The following is a 21,904-nucleotide window of genomic DNA, read 5'->3' as shown; positions in this document are numbered from 1 at the left end:
ATTGGGCCGGTGTTCTCGACCGCAGTGATTCAAACGAACATGGACGGACGAAACGGGAGTTGCTCTTACTCTTTTATTCAGTCCACTTTTCTTTCCTATTCCTCTATTTCTCCCCGTTCCTTTGTTTTGCATACATGCATTCCGAACATGCCCTAAAACGTTTGGCTGTATCGTGACACGGAAAGAGAATCAACTGAAATCCAGCGTCCTGCAGGATTCAAAGTAGGAGCACTCGTATGTCGTATATATATGAACAGCAACGCAAATTGACAGGAGAATCGGCTCAAGCTGAAAGGTTTACATAATAAGATCGTGTGGCAGCTAAGACGTTCGCTGGGAGTTTCCCCCTGGCGAACGTTCACCAGTTACTATTTCGCTGGGAGTACTCCAAGATTGTGACTACTCGGTGCATGCGTGAATGCAGGATGATGGATCAATGATTAAGGGTGGTAATACGGCAGCACGGTGTACACGGTCTGCACGACGGTGAGGACGAGCAGGAGCACGGCGGCGGCGGCGGACATGCTCGTCCACGGGTTGCTGAAGTAGTCGTGAGCGAGCACGGCGCGGTGCCTGTTCCAGCTGCGGCCGCAGTACTCCCTCACGTCGCGGAACATGTCGGCGTAGCAGTTGTTGGCGACGCCCGGTGTGCCGGCGGCGGCACCGCCGCAGAGCTCGCCAAGGTGCGCGTAGAACGCCGCCGTCTCCTCGTCCCCCTTGACGAACACCCCGGCCCGCTGCAGGATGTCCACGTCGCGCCGCCCGTGCGATGCCACCGACGCCATGAGCACCACGTAGCTCATCAGGCGCTGCAGCTCCCACCGGCCCCGGCTCTGCTCGTACGCGAGGAGGTTGGCGAACATGGCGCGGTTCGTGTAGCTCTCCACGGCCGGGATCTCGAGCACGCCGTCGCGGGCGCGGAACGTCACGTCGACGAGGCTCCGGGGGGACTTCTTGGCCCGGAACGTGACGCCGGCGTCCTCCAGCTCCGACGCCGAGGGGAGCAGCCACGGCAAGCGCTCGTCCATGGGCTTGGCTAGCCACTCGTTGAACGCCTCCTCCTCCTCGGTGACCTTGTTGTTGCCGCCAGCGGGAGGGACGGCGGCGTCCTCATCTTGTGGTGGGAGGAACCAGTGGTAGTAGAGGTGCAGCAGGTGGAGGATCTCGCCGTCGGGGGGCTTCGCCGTGGCGGCGTCCTGCGGTGTCTCGACGGTGAGGTACTTGGCGAGGAGGCTGGTGACGAGGTGGTCGCGGCCTCGGCCGCCGGTGGCGATGGCGTAGAAGCGCTCGAGGACGAAGAAGGGGAGCTGGTTCTCGAGCAGGAAGAGGTCGCTGTAGACATTCTGCATGGCCCAGGCGGCGTCGATGAGCGCGTCGGCGGCGCCGTCCTCGCCCTTGAGGAAGAACTCGATGATGAAGCAGCCGTCGAGGAGGAGCATCTCGGCGAAGCCACGCGGCCTGAGGTCCTCGGTGGGCTCAGCGTAGCGGCGGCGCGCCGCGGGTTCGAGGGCCCGCGCGGCGCGGGCGTAGGACGCGAGCGGCTCGTGGCCCCGCGCGAGGAGGTCGCGGAGGTAGCGCCACTTGTGCTCCTCCATGGCGCGGAGGCGGGCGGCGCCCCGGTGGAAGGGACCGACGGAGACCATCTGCGGCTCGTAGAGGTGACGGTTGCGGTCGCGCATGGGCCCCGCCACCCGGAAGATGGTGAAGGGCTCGCTCTCGTGCGGCTTCCCCGGAAGCGCGTCCAGACGCTGCTGCATGCGCGATGCCATCTCTTCGTCCTCGTCCGCCTCGTCGCCGGCGCCAGCCGAGGCTGTGCCGCTCTCCTCCAACCGGCTCTGCATGGACGTGGACATCTCCTCCGCCTCTGCGTCCTCGGCGTGTTTGTTTCCGTTCCCGGGCACGACGGCGATGCGCCCGTCAGCCTCGTGGTCGTGCTCCGCCGTGGCGAGCAGTGGCTGGGCCGCAGGGTCCATCTTCACCTAAACCGCTCAGGAGACAATGGCGATGTCCGTGTACCAGGCCGTGTTAAACAGGCGTCAAAGGTAGTGGAGGAGAATGCGTGGGAGACCCGGAGCCACCTTACAAGACTTCCAACACATGGGCGGCGAGAAAAATCTTCGACTGTCCACTAGAGATGCCACAAGTAGGTGAAAGATTGAAAATTCAATAGCTTCATTACAACTTGACGTACTCCTTAAGACTCAAAATGTATGGTAGATGATGTCAATTCCATTGTGTGTGTATGGTAAAACATTCTCGAAATGTATAGGTAAGATAATGACAATGGGTGAACTAAGTACGGGTGTCTGCAGCATGTATGCATGCAGAACTCGCATCAACAGCAGTACGGTATCAACCGGGCAACTGGAAGATGAATTGACGTTTTGGTGATCTGGACGAGGACGGTGCAAACTGTAGCCAGACAACTTACTCCTGGTCACCTTGGGGACCGATATGGCTGGGATACTTGAATGAAATATCGGTCCAGGTGCTTTGGCCTTCTGTCAGCTCCTTCACCACCGATGCCACCTCGTCGATGCCCACCCTCACCTGCTGTTTGCTGTCCCTCTCTCGGATCGTCACCTCTGTTGCAGAATCGACAGTTACTGCAAAAGGAACACCGATCTCGTCCGTTCTTGCGTACCTCCTCCCGATAGAAATGCCTTCAGAAGCAAATAACAATATGAGCATGTGCAGTTAGTAAGCCTTGGTGCTATGTCCAATGGTGATTTGTACATGTCCCAGTGTATATAGCTATTCAGCCACATCAGCTTCCATCATGAAATTCCACGATATACTTCGCGGTATGACAAACAATGCTGTTTAAGTTTCTTTATTTTTTTTATTTATAAGAAGCTAAGAAAGGTAATGGTCGAGAAACTATTTTCCTGCTCAATATGGTATATCACGTACCAGTCGTGTCAATAATGTGTGAGATGCCTGCGGCTGTTAATTCTTTATCAAGCACTTTGGCGGCATCATCAAACTCTTGATTCTTTACCAGCGGGAACACAGTGCACTTGATAGGAGCCACGATAGGAGGGAACCGGAAGACATTCAGCTGCTCCTCTTCTGATTTGCTAGGTCTTGTGTAGAAGGAATGCTCAAACAGACAATAGATTATCCTCCCTATGCCAAATGAGGGCTCAACAACTGAAGGGGTGAAGACTCGCTGGTGCTCCAGCTTCTTCTCCATACTGATCGATACCATTTTCTTTGTAATCACCACTTCCTTTCCAAGTGTGCAAACTTGGAAGTTCGTCTCCCCATTAGATTCCAGTGCAGCCTTCATGTCCATTGCTTCCTTCTCACTCATAGCCTGTTTGTCCAAGAATAAAGTCAATGACAAAAGTTTCTACTTTGGTAGACATGATAAAACTTGCCTAAGAAATTGTAGACAGAGCACAAGATGTGTTACCTCCAATGCTCCAACCACCATCTTCTGATTGCCCTTGAAAGCAAGCCCTAGGTCTTTCTTTGAGGGCACGATAACAAGTTTCTGTAGCAGCAAGGAAATTCAGATATATTAATGGTAGACCTAATTGATTGTGCATTAAAGGACAAAGACTGTAATAATGTCATGAAAGAATGCTTCTTGATGATGGAACTTGTAATATACTCCTTCAGGAGCAAAAATAAAACATAACTAGTAGCACACATTATTCAATAGTGGTACATTATTAGTGACTCCAAAAATACTGAAGAATCAAATCTGATAGATAACTCACCTCAACTTCTCTAGGCTTTGAAAACTTTTCATGAGCAACAAGTGGAACGCCACTTTTCTCCTATGACACACCAATCAGGAAAGCATTATCAACATTAGTTGCACACTCAAGAACACAGTCGAGACTAAATATATTAATGAATGAAAGGAGCGACTTCCATTTCAATTGCAACATGTCCAAAGGACTAAAATCAGTAACTGCAAAAGTATTCATGGGATGAGATATAGCTTACAGAATGAGCTTTTAAATCATATGCAGATCTATCTGCAATGCCCACACACTCTGTCCATCCATAAGAACACTCAATCTCTGCATCCCAGCAGTCAGCAGCATAATGAGCCATCTCATTAGGTAGATGCTGTCTGAAGCGCAATCGGCTCTTATCAATTCCCAAACGTGTCAGGAAAAGATAGACCCTTCCAATAAAGTAACCAAGTGTCTCATTATTAACAGTTCCCTGTAAGGAAGAAACATATTATAAGTTCTAGAAATAGAAGCGAACCACCTCTAATCCAAAGTGGAAGAAGATGAAAAGTGACTAACTCAACTGCCTCTAATCCAAACGGAAGAAGAAAAACAAGTAACTCAACAAAAGATAAGATAGACATCAAGTTCAAACCTTCGAAACTGCTTCTGCAAGCTTCGTTAACTTGGCCGACTCCCCTGAGAGCTGCAGCTCTCTCGGAAACATCAAGAACTCCAAATCAGCAACATCAACAAACTTGGGATGTGACTTATCCTCAGGATCTACGAAGTGCTCAATCTCGGCCAATGTGAATTCACGCACTCGTAGAAGACCTTGACGTGGAGAGATCTGATTGTCAAATAAGTAGAAAGTAGTGAGTGGATGAAAAGGATATATATCTTACTACTGCAAGCGAATTTTCCACTCTTCAAATGTTTATTAACATTATAGTGCATGACAAATGTATGTTTAGCCATGTATGTTAGCAGGTCTAAATTTCTCCCAAGCATTCAAGTCTGAACGCAATGAAGGTTTTATATAAATGGAATAATGAAATAACAGCACATATTTTAAATCACATTGTTCATGCAGGTATTCAAAACAATCATATGAAGTGTGATGTAAATGGAGAACGTTGCATCTTATTTTAAACAGGTATATCACCTATCATTCATTCAAAATCATGTTGCGGAAGTGGGTAGTTTAACAACAGCATAATACACTCTGTGTATAAAAAGTCTAGATTTACCGTTCATCTTCTTTTCACAGCATGAAGATCAACAACCATTCATTCAAAAATCATGTTGCAAAACATTTTTAACAAAAACAGAAGTAGAGTAGTTTAAACAACAGCACCACACATTCTCTATATAAAAAAGTCTAGGTTTAGCAGTATTGTTGCCACATGAAGAACGCCCATCATTCATTAAAAATCATGTTGCATAAATATTTTTAATAAAAACAGTAGTAGTCTAAGTCAACAGAATCATAAATTCCATGAAAAACAGAAGTCGAGATTGAACATTTGATTAAATTCATGAAGCAAACACTATGTGCTGAATCATCATATGAAGAATAATCTGTTAGTGAAGTATAATACCATTGCAAACATGCAAAGAATTAACAAGTGAAATGGCAGTTACTGACAATCCAATGAAAGCCAAAAGCATGGTGTGACACAGCACAGACCTCGTTACGGAATGCTTGACCAATTTGAGCTGCTGCAAAGGGAAGCTTTTGGCCATTGTAGTAGTACAAGTCCTTGAAGTTGACAAAAATACCCTGTGCAGTCTCTGGCCTCATATACCTGTTTGTTCACACAAAAAATGAGCATGTTTGATCAATTCAACACAAAAAACATGATTAATGTGGTGACTGGTAATCTTCTTACCCCACGCTAAGACCTGTTGGGCCAATTGATGTCTGGAACATAAGATTGAATGGGTAGGGAGCAGAGAGTGGGTTCTTTGTATCAGGGGCAACAATGCCATATTCCTTGATCTTTGCACCGAGTTCCTCTCGTGAGAGGTCATCTAACACAGCAAGGACGCGCTTAAACTCGGCAGCCGTCTCAGGGGACAAGGTGAGATCCTTCTCAAGTTTGTCCTTGCAGAAATCTTTCAACAGGTGATCAGCACGATAGCATGTGCCTGTCTTCTCATCCTTAACCATGAGGTCGGTGAACTTATCGACGTGCCCTGATGCCTTCAAGACAACCTCAGGTGTCACACAGGGGCAGTCAACCTCCAACATATTCTCCTCCAAAACAAAATGCTGGAAAAGGAATGGAGAAATTAGCATCTTCCCAGAACAAATTGCACGAGATGATGTCATAAAATACAGCGCCATAAAATATATTACTATCTAAACCCAACCAACATCAAGCACAGAAAATAATTCAGAAAGAAACAGAACCGTACCAATACAAGCTAGCAAATCGAACCCTGATCTCCACCAATATCAGGCATAGAAATGAACTGACAAAATCCATATTTGCCAACTAGTACTAATGAATTGACATCAGGAATCTTCGTCATAAATAAATTGCCATATGTAATTCGAGTACTGCAGTGGCAGAAAATGCAAGTGATATGTAAAAACTAAAAAAAGCTTGTTTAATTGCCTTTAGAGGTGTGCACTTGTAAGTTTCCATATCTAGATTCCATATGCAAGTTCCACATAAAACACAGTGCAAGTAGTAAATCATCCCTACCCCAGTACCCCTACATCAAATTGCAGCAGCTAGGCAACATCAAGTAGTAAATCATCGCTACCCCAGTACCCCAATATGGATTGGAGCATCTAAATCCAACCAACATCAAGCACAGAAACTAATTCAGAAAAAAAACAGAACCATGCCAATACAAACAAGCAAATCGAACACTGATCCACCAATATCAGGCATAGAAATGACCCGACAAAATCCATATTTGCCAACTAGTACTAATGAACTGACACCAGGAATCTTCGTCATAAGTAAATTGCCATATTGTAATCCGAGTACTACAGCAGCAGAAAATGCAAGTGATATGTAAAAACTAAAAACAGCTTGTTTAATTGACTTTAGAGGTGTGCACTTGAAATATTCCATATCTAGATTCTTTACTAAAACATGGGTAACTGTCTTCTTTGCTTAATATCAAGATTCCATATGCAATTTCCACATAAACCACAGTGCAAGTGGTAAATCATCGCTACCCCAGTACCCCTACATCAAATCGCAGCAGCTAGGCAACATCGACTACGATACAAGCATGAAAAATAAACCACGACATTTCGAGATGGGCTGGCGGCCTCACTCACCTGCCTCCAGAAGGCCAGGACGTTGGACTTGACCGCACACCCGGGCGGACCGTAGTCGTACAGGCCGGCGACGCCGCGGTAGATCTTGAAAGATGGTATGTAGAAGAGCTTCCGCTCGAGGGTGTTCCCCACTGCCTGCCGCATCTCCTCCCGCGCCGCGCCTCCGCCGGACCCGACGGCGGCCTGCAGCCTGCGCGCGGCCGCGCCAGCCTCGATCTTTAGCGCCTTCAGCGCCTCGACCGCCGCGTCGACGCCCACCTTGGCGCCGGAGGCCTTGAGTGACCGCACGGCCTCGGCCTGCGCGTCCACTGCCGCCTGCCTCTCCGCCAGCGCCCGGCGGAGCGCTTCTTCCGAGGGTGCTGCCCCGGCCATGGAGGAGGAGGAGGAGAAGGAAAGGGTCGCGGTGAGGGAGCGGCGGCGCGCGGCGGCGGCGAGGGGCTGTGGGGCTAGGGTTCTGCTGGGTTTAGGGGCTCGGGAGAGGGAGGAGGCGATAAGCTGGGGGCGGAATCGCATAAACACCATCGACAGGGTCCGAGGTCGCGGCGGTTGTGCGTTTCCACCCTCGTGTTACCAACTTATTGCCATTCGGTGGAAGTGTGTCTGCGTGATCCGGGCCTGGCTTGTTAGGTGCCTCGTGTGTGATAGAGTATTGGAGGGATGTTTACGCAAGAGTGGCAGTGTGTTGGGATTATAGGTGGCCAAACGGGCCGGGATAGCTGGGCCGGCACGGCACGGCACGTGCTAAACGGGCCAGGCCCGGCACGCGGCACGCCAAGGGCCGTGCCTGGGCCTGAAGGCCGAGCACGCGGGCCGACACGGCACGGCCTGGTTATCTTTTTTTAATTTTTTTTATGTATCCTAATGTGGCCCAACAGGTAAAAATAGGCTAAAAACGCCCAGTGCGCAAAATAGGAGGCATATTAGCGGGCCTAGCGGGCCGATGGGCCGGCCCGATTAGCATACGGGCCGTGCCTGGGCTGCAGGCTGTAGCACGCGGGCCGGCACGGCACGGCCCGTATAATAATCGTGCCTTCGCGGGGCGAGCCGTGCCAGGCACGATTAGGATGGGCCGTGCCGTGCCGGGCCGGGCCGGCCCGTTTTGACAGCTATAGTTGGAATGTGATCTGGACCATTGGGGCATTAGTATCGGACGATGAAGATTTGCAGCACAGGGATAAAGCACGGATTGACTCCGTGGGTTCACCGTCACAATACACTTCTTCCTGAGAATTTACGCTTTCGGTTTAAATTTAAAACATATACGCGAGGTGGTACTAATAAATTTTGATACGTCGCACGCTAGCCTCGCTAGCCAGGACCTCCAATGTCGCACGCTAACTCGTGTAGACCAACAGCGATCACTCGTGTTTGCGCCGAGTGCCGGGTCTGTTGTCCCTTCTCGTCCAGGCGGGTGGCTAGGGTTTTCGGCTTCAACATTACCCGGTGTCTTCAGATCGGGTAAGGATTTCAGTCATGGCTGCGGAAGGTACAGGAGGGTCAGCGTCTGCCGGCGGCTCCACTTCCGCGACAGAGATCGAGCAACTCATGGCGGAGCTGGGTCTCCAGGAGGACGACATGGATGATGTAGTGGTGGATGAAGATGCTGTCCCCCAACATGTTGCTAGATGGATGGCGGTGGCACGTGTGCACATCGATAAACCCTATAGTCAGGGATGGTTCTTCAGGAACATGAGATCGGCCTGGGATCTCGCGCAGACGGTGAACTTCAAGCCCCTTGAATCGAATCTGTACACTATGCAATTCCACTGCCTTGCCGATTGGGAGAGAGTCACGCTGGAGGGACCATGGAATTTCAGAGGTCATGCGGTCATCATATCCCCCTATGACGGGGAGACTCAGCCATCTAAGGTGAAGCTTGACACAATAGATATATGGATCCAGATCCATGATGTACCAAGCCTGTTTGCACATCTTGTTCCGTCCTTGGCTGCAAAAGTAGGGGAAGTCTTATTCTCAGAAGCGGCTTCGTTTGACTTCGCTGGAAATTTTTATCGTGTTTGGGTCAGAGTCAATGTCCACAAGCCCCTAAAAATGCAGTGTCTCTGATCAGGAATTAGAAGAGACAAATCTACCGGGTGAAATATGAGCGTTTGCCAGATTGGTGTGCAATTTGTGGGCATCTGGGACATGTTTTCAAAGAACATGGTGATGGAGTCCACCCTCCATCGTCTCTGGTTTTCAAGGACCTACAGGCTAGCTGGACTATGCGGCCTGGGCGTGGTCCAGGAGGCAACCGGGGTCGCCGAGGAGGCAGAAGAGGAGGTAGATCAGGAGGAAAACGTACTGCTGGGAAGGAGGATCTTGGGGCAGGAAACTAGGAGGACGAGCTGGAGGTCACAGATGATATGGCAACGGATGAGGCGAGTAGAAAGCGCGTTGACAGAACACCTCCTGGACAGAATCGCGGAGGTGCTGGCTTGCAATCCAACACGCGCCCAAATGCTACTGAATTGGCTCTTGTGGTTATGGGAAATAACATGGTCAGCCCAACGCTGCATAGGGATCCGAAGAGGACAAGGCTAGAAGATGAAGCAAAGGACATCCCAAGTACTGTTGTTAAGAATTTGGCGGGCTCCTTCAAGGAGCGCCGCCCATCCCAGTGAGTACTTTGTGTTGGAACTGTCGCGGTGTGGGCAACCCCGCGACAGTCCAAGAACTTTGCGAATTCACGAGGAAATTTGCCCCTACCCTTTTGTGTATTGTTGAAACACAAATAGAAGGTTCTAGGGTAGAAGCTTTAGCTGGTACTTTGGGATATGATAGTTCTTATGTGGTGGATAGCCGAGGTAGAAGTGGTGGACTAGGGATTTTCTGGAATAATGAAATAAATGTGGAGATTTTGGGTTACTCTTGTTACCATCTTGATGTGTCTGTATAGGAACAGGGTCACGACAAGTGGAGATTGACAGTTGTATACGGAGAGGCTCAAACCAACTTGAGGCATCAAACTTGGAGTGTTCTGAAGAATATTAGCACTTTGAGCAATCTCCCCTGGGTGTGCATGGGGGATTTCAATGGAGTGTTACGTCCAGACAAACACGAGGGCACCGGAAGACGTAGCAATGCCCAGATGCAAGCATTTCGAGAAGCCACAGATGTTTGCATGTTGCTAGACATCGGCTTCAAGGGCCATTTTGGACGTTTGAAAAAAGAGTGGCGGGAGGCACTTACACCAGATGTAGGCTAGACCGTGCCCTGGTTAACACTGATTGGATGGCGCGCTACCCAATGGCGACAGTAGAGCATCTCTCGGCTGCAACCTCGGATCATGGGCCCATACTACTGGATTTCGGCCGAGCACATGAGACAGTGCAAAACCGATCCTTCCGTTACGAGGCAATGTGGGAAAAGCATGAGGAGTTCAGGGGGACAGTTGAAACAGAATGGGCAGCGATGGGACCATGCGCTACGGTACATCAGCTGCAAGATAAACTGTCGAGAGTGTCCAGGGGTTTAACCAGATGGAATAAACAATCATTTGGTAGCGTGCAATGGGAGATAAAGGAACTAAAGAAGAAGGTGGATGAGCTGAAAGGCGACCTACTGCGTGCAGCACCAAGCCATGTGGAACTAAAGATCAATGAAAGACTGGTGGAACTATACCACTGCGAAGAGATAATGTGGAGACAACGGGCGAGAATTGAGTGGCTCTCATCAGGTGACAAAAACACGAAATTCTTCCACCTCCGAGCAAGCATGAGGAGGAAGAAAAATATGATCCGGGCGCTGCAGAACACTTTGGGTGTAATGGTAGAGGACAAAGCTTAGTTAAAAGCCATGGCAAACAATTTCTACCAAGAACTTTATGCATCAGAGGGAGTGCAGGGTATAGCAGACGTGCTTCAACATGTACCGTGCAAAGTTACAACGGCCATGAACAGGGACCTATGTGCCCCATATACACGGGAGGAGGTAAAAACGGCCCTTTTTCAGATGTACCCTACGAAGGCTCCGGGGCTTGATGGTTTTCCATCCCTGTTTTATTAGAAACATTGGGACGTGTGTTGGGAGGATGTCACTAACATAGTGCTCAGAATTGTCCGAGGGGGAAGAAAGCCCCAAAAGAATCAATGGCACGATCCTTGTCCTAATACCAAAGGTAACCAATCAGACTCACATGTCCCAGTTTAGACCGATCAGCCTGTGCAATGTTTTATATAAGATCGCTTCGAAGGTGATTGCGAACAAATTAAAACAGGTGTTGCCAGATATAATATCAGAGGAACAGTCCGCTTTTGTGCCGGGAAGATTGATAACGGACAATATTATTTGTGCTTATGAATGCCTACACTTTTGACGCCCCAAGGCTGGAGCTTCAGATGCCTTCCAGGGTTTCCGGGTTTTCGTCGTGTGAGTTGTTGGTTTGTTGCATTCATCTTTGCATCATGTGCATTGCATCATGTCATAAATCTTTTGCATCTCAACTAAATAATTTGTGTGGATCTTCGATCCATTTAAATCGAGGGAAGGATGACTTCTCTTTATAACATATCCTCCCGGTAGTAGGGAGCTATATTAAAATATTTCTTTAATTTGAAATTCACCATAACACACTTGTAAAAATCCCAATGTTGTAGTTATCACAACTCTTGGCCTCTATCTTTGCTATATATCTTTTCTCTATTTTCCGGAGCTCCACCAAGTATCCGAACATTTTTGGACCTCCTATCACCCACTTCCCATTCAAATCATTTGAAATTAAATCAAATGAGTTTGAATTTAAATCTTTCTATCATGGCCTTTTCTATTTTCTCTGAACGATCATATTTTTGCGAGTCCGGAAAAATATTCCGCATGCCCAAATCCTTCCTCTAATCCTTTCTTTCCTTTCCTTTCTTTCTTTGCGGTTTTCTGATTTCTAGAAGGTTTTTTTAAAGACTTAAGGGAGAAGAGAGACCCAGGCCTCTCTAGGGCCCATCCACTTCCGGCCCAAACCTCCCTAGGCGCAGCCTTTCCTCTCCCTGGGCCGGCCTCCCTAAGGCCCAGTAAAGCTCCCCCCGTAACCCTAGCTCGATCCCCATCTCCCCTCTCCCTCGTTCCCTCCAGTGCGCCGCTACCTCATACGCACGCATCGAGCCAGGAGGCGTGCTCGATCCCATCTCTCCCTCCTGCGCCGCCTTGTCTCTCCCTTCGCTCGATCCCCTCTCCCTCCTCTCGCTCTTCCTTGCGCCGAACCCCATGGTCCTGCTGCAGCTGCTCTTCCCGGCTCCTCCCGTGGCGCCCGCGTCCCTGTTCACCTCCACTGCCTCCGTGACAGGGTCCCTCGCAGGCTCCTCCTCGTCGACTTGCCTCGCCGCCGCGCGTCCCTGCCCCGCGGCTTTCTCCTTGTCGGCGCCGAGGCCCCGCTGAGCTCACTGCTGCACATCGTCGCGTCACTGCTGCATCCTCGCCGCCGGCCATCCTCGCCGCCGCTCGGGATCCTCCTTCCACCTCGCCTCTCTGAAACCCCCGCGGATGCCATCTTCCAGCCTCGCCGGATGCCGTCCAGGGAACCCATGGCGCCATCAAGGCCAGCGTCGCCAGCACCGTCCTCCTCTGCCTGCACCTGCTCGTCATCCTTGGGATCTGCGAGAAGCAGCTCCGAAGTGCTCCAGCAGCCCGAGGTTGTAGCAGCATCGGTCTAGGCGTGTCGGGCTCCCGAGAGCCTCCTCCTGCTGGCCTGGCGTGCAGCAGCAGCGTACTACTTCGCCCTTCATGCATCTCCGCTTTCTGTTGATGCTAAGACCGTGGCTCTAAGACCGTATCCGGATTCGCCAAGTACCACGACGCCCCCCGAAGAGTTCGGGTTCGACAAGTTCGATGACGCTATTGTACAACCACGTTACCGAGATCAGCAAGACCGACGGAACGAGACAGCCAAGTACACCACCGACAAGACCTTGGATGTCCGAACGAGTACCGAACGAAACGCCAAGTACCACCACCGCCGAGTACGACCACTTCCACGATGATACGAGAACAACTACCGTCGACCCTCGAAGCCTCCATGGACGTCAAGCCCTCGTCGTGATCCCGAACATCTATGAAAAATTGTGCAACTAAGAACGTGAACGACTACCATCGCCGTGAACCACTACCATCGCCGATGAACGATAGGACGACTACTTCGACTACCGTCTCGTGAACCACTACTTCCCTCGACGTCCGAGAACGTCTACTTCCACTACTTCCTCTACGCCGACTCGAACCGCTCCGATAATGCACGCTTCAAAGGTATAACCGCCGAGATGACCGCCCGTGAACTAATGCATGTGTGATGTATGAGATGCTCGTGCTTGCTCCGTGCTCGAATTGTCGATGCACGTTGCCCCTCTTTTGCCTTGTTACCATCGTCTCGTGGGACATCCGGAATCTGGGAGCGCCCCACCATCTTTTGCACGCATCCGCACACTTCTCTTTGCATCGGTATCTCAATCGAGTTACCGGAACCGGAACGCTGTCGTGGCAGCGTTTTCGTTGTCGTTGCCGTGGCACCCCTTCCTTTCCATCACGGTGACAAATGCTTCATAATGCTCTTATCAACATTTTCATAAAAATTGCATAAACTTGATTCATGCCATCTGCATCATGATAACAACAATTAGAATGTTTAAAATTGTTGTTTGCTTTAAATTGCTAATTGCATATGGGGTTTTACCGGAATTGTTGTTTGGCGTTCCGGCCTCATTTAAACTTGCCTAAATAGATGATTTCCTTATGCTCTCCTCTTGCCATGTTTAGCAACATTTAATATTGTTGAGTACCTAAACGAGATCGAACTAAATAAGGCATGTGGTGTTCCATCAATATGCAACTCGTTGCATATTGAGCTCCACTTAATTTGTAGGATTGCTTGTGCACTTTGCCATGCCATGCATATTAAACCGGACATGCATCATACTTGGTTGTGCATCGTGCCATGCTTATGTGGTGGTTGTTTATTATGTTGTTTGCTCCTTTCCGGTGTTGCTTCTTCGGGCTAGTTCCGATAACGTCGCGTTTGTGAGGAACCGTTCGACTACGTCCGTTTGTCTTCTTCAGGGACTCGTTCTTCTTTCTTGCGGGATCTCAGGCAAGATGACCATACCCTCGAAATCACTTCTATCTTTGCTTGCTAGTTGCTCGCTCTTTTGCTATGCCTATGCTGCGATACCGACCACTTGCTTATCATGCCTCCCATATTGTTAAACCAAGCCTCTAACCCACCTTGTCCTAGAAAACCGTTGTTTGGCTATGTTACCGCTTTGCTCAGCCCCTCTTATAGCGTTGTTAGTTGCAGGTGAAGATTGAAGCTTGTTCCATGTTGGAACATGGATATTTTGTTGGGACATCACGATATATCTTATTTAATTAATGCATCTATATACTTGGTAAAGGGTGGAAGGCTCGGCCTTATGCCTGGTGTTTTGTTCCACTCTTTCCACCCTAGTTTCCGTCATATCGGTGTTATGTTCCCGGATTTTGCGTTCCTTACGCGGTTGGGTTATAATGGGAACCCCTTGACAGTTCGCTTTGAATAAAACTCCTCCAGCAAGGCCCAACATTGGTTTTACCATTTGCCACCTAGCCTTTTTCCCTTGGGTTAGGCCAGCCCAAGGGTCATCTTTATTTTAAACCCCCCGGGCCAGTGCTTGTCTAAGTGTTGGTCCAAACTAGAGCCCCTTGCAGCGCCACCTCGGGGAAACTCGAGGGCTGGTTTTAGTTGTACGGATTGCTTATCCGGTGTTGCCCTGAGAACGAGATATGTGCAGCTCCTATCGGGATGTCGGCGCATCGGGTGGTCTTGCTGGACTTGTTTTACCATTGTCGAGGATGTCTTGTAACCGGGATTCCGAGTCTGATCGGGTCTTCCCGCTAGAAGGAATATCCTTCGTTGACTGTGAGAGCTTGTGATGGGCTAAGTTGGGACACCCCTGCAGGGTTTTGAACTTTCGAGAGCCGTGCCCGCGGTTATGGGCAGATGGGAATTTGTTAATATCCGGTTGTAGAAAACCTGAAGTTGACCTTAATTAAAATACATCAACCGCGTGTGTTACCGTGATGGTCTCTTCTCGGCGGGGTCCGGAAAGTGAACACGGTGTTGGAGTTATGTTTGACGTAGGTTGTGCTAGGATCACTTCTTGATCATAACTTCTCGAACGTGCTTTGCCTTCTCTTCTCGCTCTCATTTGCGTATGTTAGCCATCATATATGCTAGTCGCTTGCTGCAGCTCCACCTCATACCACTACCTTACCTTTAAGCTTAAATAGTCTTGATCGTGAGGGTGTGAGATTGCTGAGTCCCTGTGGCTCACAGATACTTCCAAAACCATCTTGCAAGTGCCGAGGTTACCGTGTAGATGACGCAACCAAGCTCAGGAGGAGCTCGATGAAGATCTTGTCCTTTGTGTTGTTTCGTTCTAGTTGATCAGTAGTGGAGCCCAGTTGGGGTTGATCGGGGATCTGTGTAGCTTTTGGGGTAGTCTTCTTTTATTTTGGTTCCGTAGTCGGACCTTGATTGTATCTGGATGATGTAATGCTTTATTCATGTATTGTGTGAAGTGGCGATTGTAAGCCAACTATGTACCTCTGTCCCTTATGTATTACATGGGTTGTGTGAAGATTACCTCACTTGCGACATTGCTTTCAATGCGGTTATGCCTCTAAGTCGTTCTTCGACACGTGGGAGATATAGCCGCATCGAGGGCGTTACAACACTTTATGAAGCGCAACAGATCGAGGAACAATAGTTACTGTGCTCTAAAGCTTGACATGATGAAAGCATATGACAGACTTGAATGGCCTTACCCGAAGGCTATTATGGAGAAATTGGGGTTTGCTGAGTCATGGGTGCACACAATCATGGCCATGGTCTCGTCTGTCTCTTTCTCAGTGCTATTTAATGGAGAAAAGCTAGATTTTTTTTATCCATCCAGAGGTATCCGTCAGGGAGATCCCCTCTCCCCTTACCTTTTATTGATTGCAGCAGAGGGCCTTTCGTGCCTCCTGAAATCCAGTTCTGAGTCATCATTGGTAGGTATTAAGGTGGCACCCACGGCCCCGACCGTTAACCATCTTTTGTTTGCAGATGACAGCCTGTTGCTTTTCAAGGCCAGTGCAGAGTGAGTGTCAAATCTGCTGGAGACATATTGCAATGCATCAGGGCAGCGAGTAAATACAGCAAAGTCCACCATCTTTTTTAATAGAGGATGTGCTGAGAATATGAGAACAGATGTTAAAAACCTGCTCCAGGTGCAGAATGAATCCCTCAGTGATAAGTATTTGGGAATGCCAACTGATGTGGGACACTCAAAAAATGGAACATTTAAATACTTGCGAGATAGAGTATGGGAGAAAGTGAAAGGTTGGATGGAAAAACTTTTGTCTACAACAGGAAAAGAGGTCCTTATCAAGAGTGTGGCTCAGGCAATACTTGTTTACTCTATGTCTTGCTTCAGACTCCCAAGAGGTCTCTGTGAAAGTGTCCCATCGATCATCAAGCAGTTTTGGTGGGGGAGTAAAAGGGGGAGGCGCAAGCCTGCATGGGTAGCATGGGATGTTATTACTAAACCAAAGTATATGGGAGGCCTAGGCTTTCGAGACATGGAACTTTTCAATCTTTCACTCCTTGCCAGGCAAGCATGGAGGCTCCTGCAAGAACATGGCTCCTTGAGCGCAAGGATACTGATGGCCATATATTTCCCATCATGCACACTGCTACAAGCCGAGTTGGGATCTCATCCTTCCCAAATCTGGAGGGCTATCCTAGACAGTAGAGATGTCATGGCCCAAGGTATTATTCAGAGAGTTGGGCATGGTGAATTTACCCATATCTGGGAGCACAATTGTCTACCTAGAGAGAGTTTCAGGAGACCGATTCACAGCTTGGTCCAAGACCCACCCCGTAAGGTTTCCGAACTGATTAATGCAGCGACCGCCTCGTGGAACGAAGATTATATCCGGTCTGTTTTCATCCCTCTGGATGCGGAGGCAATCCTGAAAATACCACTCTGTACGAGGCGAATCGATGATTTTTGGGCTTGGAGCGAGGAACCGCGTGGAAACTTCACTGTTAGCTTGGCATATCATATGCTGGTCCGTACAAAAATCAACAGAGAAAGCTGGCTAGAGGGGCATCAAGAAGCATCTGACACAACACTACACAGTGATGAATGGAAATCGATATGGAAAGTGCAGGTGCCGTCGAAAGTCAGGATGTTTATTTGGCGTCTAGCAAGGGACTCAATACCAGCGGGAGAGTTGCTGAAACACCGAAACATGTCGACTACGGCAGCATGCCACTTGTGTGGAGCTCATGACACATGGAAGCACGCGCTTTTGGAGTGTGCGGTAAGCAGGAGCACATGGGCCTTGTCCTCGGAGGCTATACTGGATCAGCTGAGTGTCAACAGGGATGAATGCCCGAAGAAGTGGATGTTTGCAATGAAAAAAGCCCTACCTACTGATGAGTTCGTAAGATTCGTAGTGTCGCTATGGGCGATATGGGATGCACGCAGGAAAGCAATCTACGAGGATATCCACAAGAGCCCTTATGCTATTCATAGCTTTATCAACATGTTCCTCACAGAGATTGAAATGATGGCAAAACCCACCAGCGGCAATGATCCTACAAGAAGGTTTCCAACACCTCATATGGCGAGATGGATAGCACAGCCGGATGGCTTTGCAAAGCTTAATGTCGATGCAGCAGTGGGACGCGGAGGCCGTGACAGCGCTGTTGGAGCAGTGTGCAGGGACCAATCAGGTGTATTCTTGGGTGCTTCTGCTGTTGTGTTAAGAATAGGAGACCCAGCTACTTTGGAGGCTTTAGCGATTATAGAAGGATTAGCCCTATGCATGGACTTGAATCTGAATCGAATCCAGGGGCATCTGACTGCAAAGGAGTTGTCATAGTAAACGACCACGGGTAGCCTAGCCGGCTCCCCCGGCCCTTCTGAAAAAATTATGCGTCGATCCGGCCCTCAAGAATCCAAGACGTGGGGCCGCCTTCCCCTTGTCGGCTGTCTCCCAGACCGACTATCAGAAGGCGGCCCGGCTTTAGCCCTCATGAAGAAAGCCACGGGAGGGCCGGCTCCAAGAAGCCGGCCGTGAGAAGCCGACTCCCACAAAGCGGTCAAGATCGTACCCTCGAAGTTTGCATCCACATAACGGCGATGTGACGGGGCATGGCAACAGTAAAGCCCGCCACCCCCGAATCCTGGAGCACGCCTGCACAGTGCGTCGTACGGGGTGGCCATGACCCGTCCGGCGCGGCACTGTTGCCATGTCGACCCTGATGACACCCACGACGGGCTGTCAGCGCGGCCCACGGGCTGTGGGCCCCTTCAGGCAGAGAGACACCCGAAGGCGGCCAGGCCTCCCCCAGTCGGCCCAAGATAGGGCCGGCTCCCCACAGCCGGCTTGCTTCCTCCCTCGAAGGAGACACCTCATTAAGGAGACAAGACGAGGTGAGGCTACAGCGATCGCCAACCGGTCGGCGACACTATAGCCACACTTACCTCGGCGAAGCCCTCGTCACCAGGTTTGAGGCAACAGTAACCAGCCACCGACAAGGCCCTGGACAGTGGGGCCTGCCTGTCGACCAAGGAGCTGGCAGCCGACGGGACCCAGCAGCCGGCGCAGAAGCCGGCGAGCGTAGACACAGACGGCCGGGGCCCACGCCTAGCCGGATTACCATTGTACCCCCGGGGGGTGGGCCTATATAAACCCCCCGGGGCACCCATGCAAAGGGTTGATCTGAGCTAGTTTTAGACACCCCATAGAGAGGAGAGGAGAGCTAGCCGTGCCCTTCTTCTTCTTCTCGCCAAACAGCTCAAGGAGCATCTTGTAGCCACTCGTTCATCTAGTGACCATGCGGAGACCCTGCAGAGCAGCAGTAGGGGTGTTATCTCCACGGAGAGCCTTGAAGCTGGGTAAGATTCGTCGGCGTGCATGTCTTCGCCTCATCCCGCTTCCAGGCACTGGCGACGTCTTACTGGCTCCCACAATGATAAGCCACCCATTGGCATATGTCGCACCTACCACCCGACATTTGGCGCCCACCGTGGGGCCAGGTGCACCGTCGTCCAGAGACCTGTTCTGGACGGGAACCCTCTTCCTCCCCAGCGAGCGTAGCCAGCCCAGCACGCCCGATGGCGCTTGCAATGACGCGCTGCAAGGCGTCGCCAACATCTGCGCAGCGAGCGGCCTCGCCGATCTCCTTGACGAGACCCTAATCTCCAACGAGCTCGCCTCTGACGCGGGCACCGACCACCTCGTCAACCTCCTCGGCCAGCTCCACGTCTCCGGCGAGCCTGCTGTGGACTTGGAGTCTGTTGGCTCCACCGATCCGATGCCTGTCGACTCCGACACGGCCTCGCTCGACGCTTTCCCCACCGACGTCGCGATCTACAATGACCCGCTTCCCCGGGCCGATGGCTGCGACGGTGCCACCACCGAGGTGATGGTCATCGGCCACGGCGGCGCTTCTGGCGAGAACGCCCTCGACGCCCCGCATGCGGCGGTCCACGACTTGTCCATCCCCCTCCCGGCCGATGCCGATGCCGAAGCACTGGAGGCTCGCCGCCTCGCCCTCCTCGCGGAGGGCCGGAAGTTGGCTTCCATGAGACGCCTCACTGAGGCCCACCGGCGCGAAGCGGACCGCGCCACCTTTGGCACGCCACCCCCAGGCGGGCCAAGCCGAGCCGGCGTTGTCAGACAGCGCGGCGCTGCCCTCGCCGACGCGTTAGGAGTCGACCGCCCAGTCTACGCCACTCCACTCGAGAACCTGCGCGCCGCCCAGGCAGCCGTAGACGAGCTAGACAGATTGGGGGCCGAAGAACTCCCCCACATGACCAGACACATCCAACAACTAATTGATGCAGCCGCACAGCGGCACGAAGCCGACGCCCGCGCGGAAAGCCCTCCCCCGCGCCGAGAGCACGGCGCGACGTCCCGGACGCCGACTGCGGGTAAAACCCGCGCGCGACACGAGAAAGAGCCGGCTGCCAGCCGAAGCCGAACCCGGATCTCCATCGAGCGAGACGCAGAAGGCCGTCCCCAGGCCGTGGAGCGGCGGGGCAACCCGCCTCCGCCTCGTGGGGAGAGATATCCCACCCCACCGCCTGTCACGCATCCGACTCTCAGCGGCCGACTAGGTTGCCGCGAAGGAGACGGCGAGAACGACGCCCGCCATCGGATCGACCGCCTAGCGCGATCCCTGGCGCTAGAAGAAGAAGATGATGTCGGCCCGCCTTGCTTCGGCCCCTGCATCCATGACGAGCCTTTCCCCAAAGGGTTCTTGCTCCCAAGAGACACGCCCAAGTACAACGGCTCTGTGAAGCCGGAAGATTGGTTGATCGACTACTCCACAGCGGTTCGCATAGCAAACGGCAACAGGCGCGTTGCCGTGAAGTACGTGCCCCTCATGCTGCAAGGCACGACGCGGACGTGGCTCAACAGCCTCAGGCCATATAGCATCAACAGCTGGCTAGACTTCACAGAAGCCTTCGTCCGCAACTTCACCAGCACCTACAAGCGGGCTCCCAAGCCCAGACAGCTCTCCTTGTGCGTACAAGGCCCCGCCGAATCCACTCGCGACTACCTCACGCGTTGGGCCGAGCTCCGTAACTCTTGCGAAGGGGTGCACGAGGTGCAAGCCATAGAATACTTCACTGCCGGGTGCCGAGAAGGCACCCTCCTCAAGCACAAGCTCCTCTGCGACGAGCCGGCTACCCTCGACGAGCTTCTGGTCATAGCGGACAAGTACGCCACCGCCGACTCCTCAATGAAGACTGAACTCCGGGTAGACGCGTCCGGGAAGGTACTCAACCCAGTGCCCAAGACGCCGGTTGGGGACTCCGGCCAACGCCCGTACCAGAACGACCACAAGCGCAAGGGCCCCGTGCCGCTCTCCACCAGTCGGCAGGTGGCCACAGTCGAAGACGAGCAGCCCGAAGGGCGGCCCGCACCCAAGAAGCAGAGGGGCGGCAGGCCGGCTTGGCAGCCGACCTTCTCCTACGAGCAAACTCTCGACGCCCCATGCAAGTTCCACAGCGGCGCGAAGCCGTCCAACCACACAACCCGGAAGTGCCACTGGCTCACCCGAATCTCCAAAGGCGAAGGGCTCACGCCGCCTCCACCTGCTGGTCCGCCGCCTCCGGCTCTGCAGCTGCCGACTGCTCGGCCAGCAGTCGGAGCTGTGCATGATGAGTTCCCCGACGAGCATGCCGCCTATGTCGTCTTTACAAGCCAGCCCGAAGACCGGCGCAGCAGACGCCGAGAGCACCAGGAAGTCAATGTGGTCGCTACCAACCCCGCCGAGCACATGCACTGGTCAGAAAAGCCTATCAGCTGGAGCCGGGCCGACCACCCAGAGGTGATGCCATCTCCCGGCTCTTATGCGTTGGTTTTGGATGCCACCCTTGCAACGGATAGACGCGCCGCCCGTTTCTACCGCGTGCTGATAGACGGCGAGAGCAGCATCAACATCCTGTACCGTGACACCCTGGAGAAGCTGAACGTCAAGACGAAGCAACTCATGCCTACTCGGACTGTGTTCCATGGCATTGTACCTGGCCTGTCCTGCGCCCCCATTGGCAAGATCAAGATTGATGTTCTCTTTGGGGACAAGGATCATTTCCGCCGGGAAGCGATCTGGTTTGAAGTGGTGGACCTGGAGAGCCCCTACCATGCATTGCTTGGCCGTCCTGCCTTGGCCAGGTTCATGGCTGTTCCCCACTATGCTTACCTCAAGATGAAGATGCCGAGCGCCAAGGGCATCCTCACCATAGCCGGCGATTACAAGAAATCTTCCGAGTGCGTAGCAGCCAGCAGCCGGCTGGCCGAGTCCCTTGTGATTGCCGAAGAAAAGAAGATGTTGGACCGAGTCGTGGCCATGGCCGGCAAACAGCCGGCCCTGTCCCCCGAT

At 51.8% G+C, this 21,904-nt stretch overlaps 2 protein-coding genes across 2 annotated transcripts; both read right to left on the bottom strand.

The window, feature by feature from the left end:
* Positions 1-235: 235 nt before the first annotated feature.
* On the bottom strand, positions 236-1,989 carry LOC125524941 (UPF0481 protein At3g47200). The gene has a single exon (XM_048689970.2). The coding sequence runs from the start codon at positions 1,971-1,973 to the stop codon at positions 441-443; it is 1,533 nt and encodes a 510-aa protein (XP_048545927.1). The 5' UTR covers positions 1,974-1,989; the 3' UTR covers positions 236-440.
* Positions 1,990-2,135: 146 nt separating this feature from the next.
* On the bottom strand, positions 2,136-7,542 carry LOC125524940 (glycine--tRNA ligase, mitochondrial 1). The gene is made up of 9 exons (XM_048689969.2): positions 6,997-7,542; positions 5,585-5,967; positions 5,383-5,500; positions 4,348-4,542; positions 3,961-4,185; positions 3,729-3,788; positions 3,419-3,499; positions 2,914-3,319; positions 2,136-2,663 (listed from the first exon to the last, which is right to left on the bottom strand). Exons 1-9 carry the CDS (start codon positions 7,516-7,518, stop codon positions 2,428-2,430), a joined length of 2,226 nt encoding a protein of 741 aa, XP_048545926.2. The 5' UTR covers positions 7,519-7,542; the 3' UTR covers positions 2,136-2,427.
* Between the last annotated feature and the right edge of the window lie 14,362 nt (positions 7,543-21,904).

This window comes from Triticum urartu, chromosome 7A (genome assembly GCF_056163025.1).
Source record: "Triticum urartu cultivar PI428250 chromosome 7A, HENAU_Tu73, whole genome shotgun sequence".
Lineage (NCBI taxonomy): Eukaryota > Viridiplantae > Streptophyta > Magnoliopsida > Poales > Poaceae > Triticum > Triticum urartu.
Note: the sequence above shows the minus strand (reverse complement) of the source record. Positions and strands in the feature narration are given on the sequence as shown.

Excerpts from the sequence above, each read along its gene's own strand:
- LOC125524941 (XM_048689970.2), bottom strand. The coding sequence starts at position 1,973 with ATGGACCCTGCGGCCCAGCCACTGCTCGCCACGGCGGAGCACGACCAC.
- LOC125524940 (XM_048689969.2), bottom strand. The coding sequence starts at position 7,518 with ATGGTGTTTATGCGATTCCGCCCCCAGCTTATCGCCTCCTCCCTCTCC. Across the intron at positions 3,789-3,960 it reads ATGATTTAAAAGCTCATTCT|GAGAAAAGTGGCGTTCCACT; the intron begins GTAAGCTATATC and ends GGTGTGTCATAG. Across the intron at positions 2,664-2,913 it reads ACACATTATTGACACGACTG|GCATTTCTATCGGGAGGAGG; the intron begins GTACGTGATATA and ends TTGCTTCTGAAG.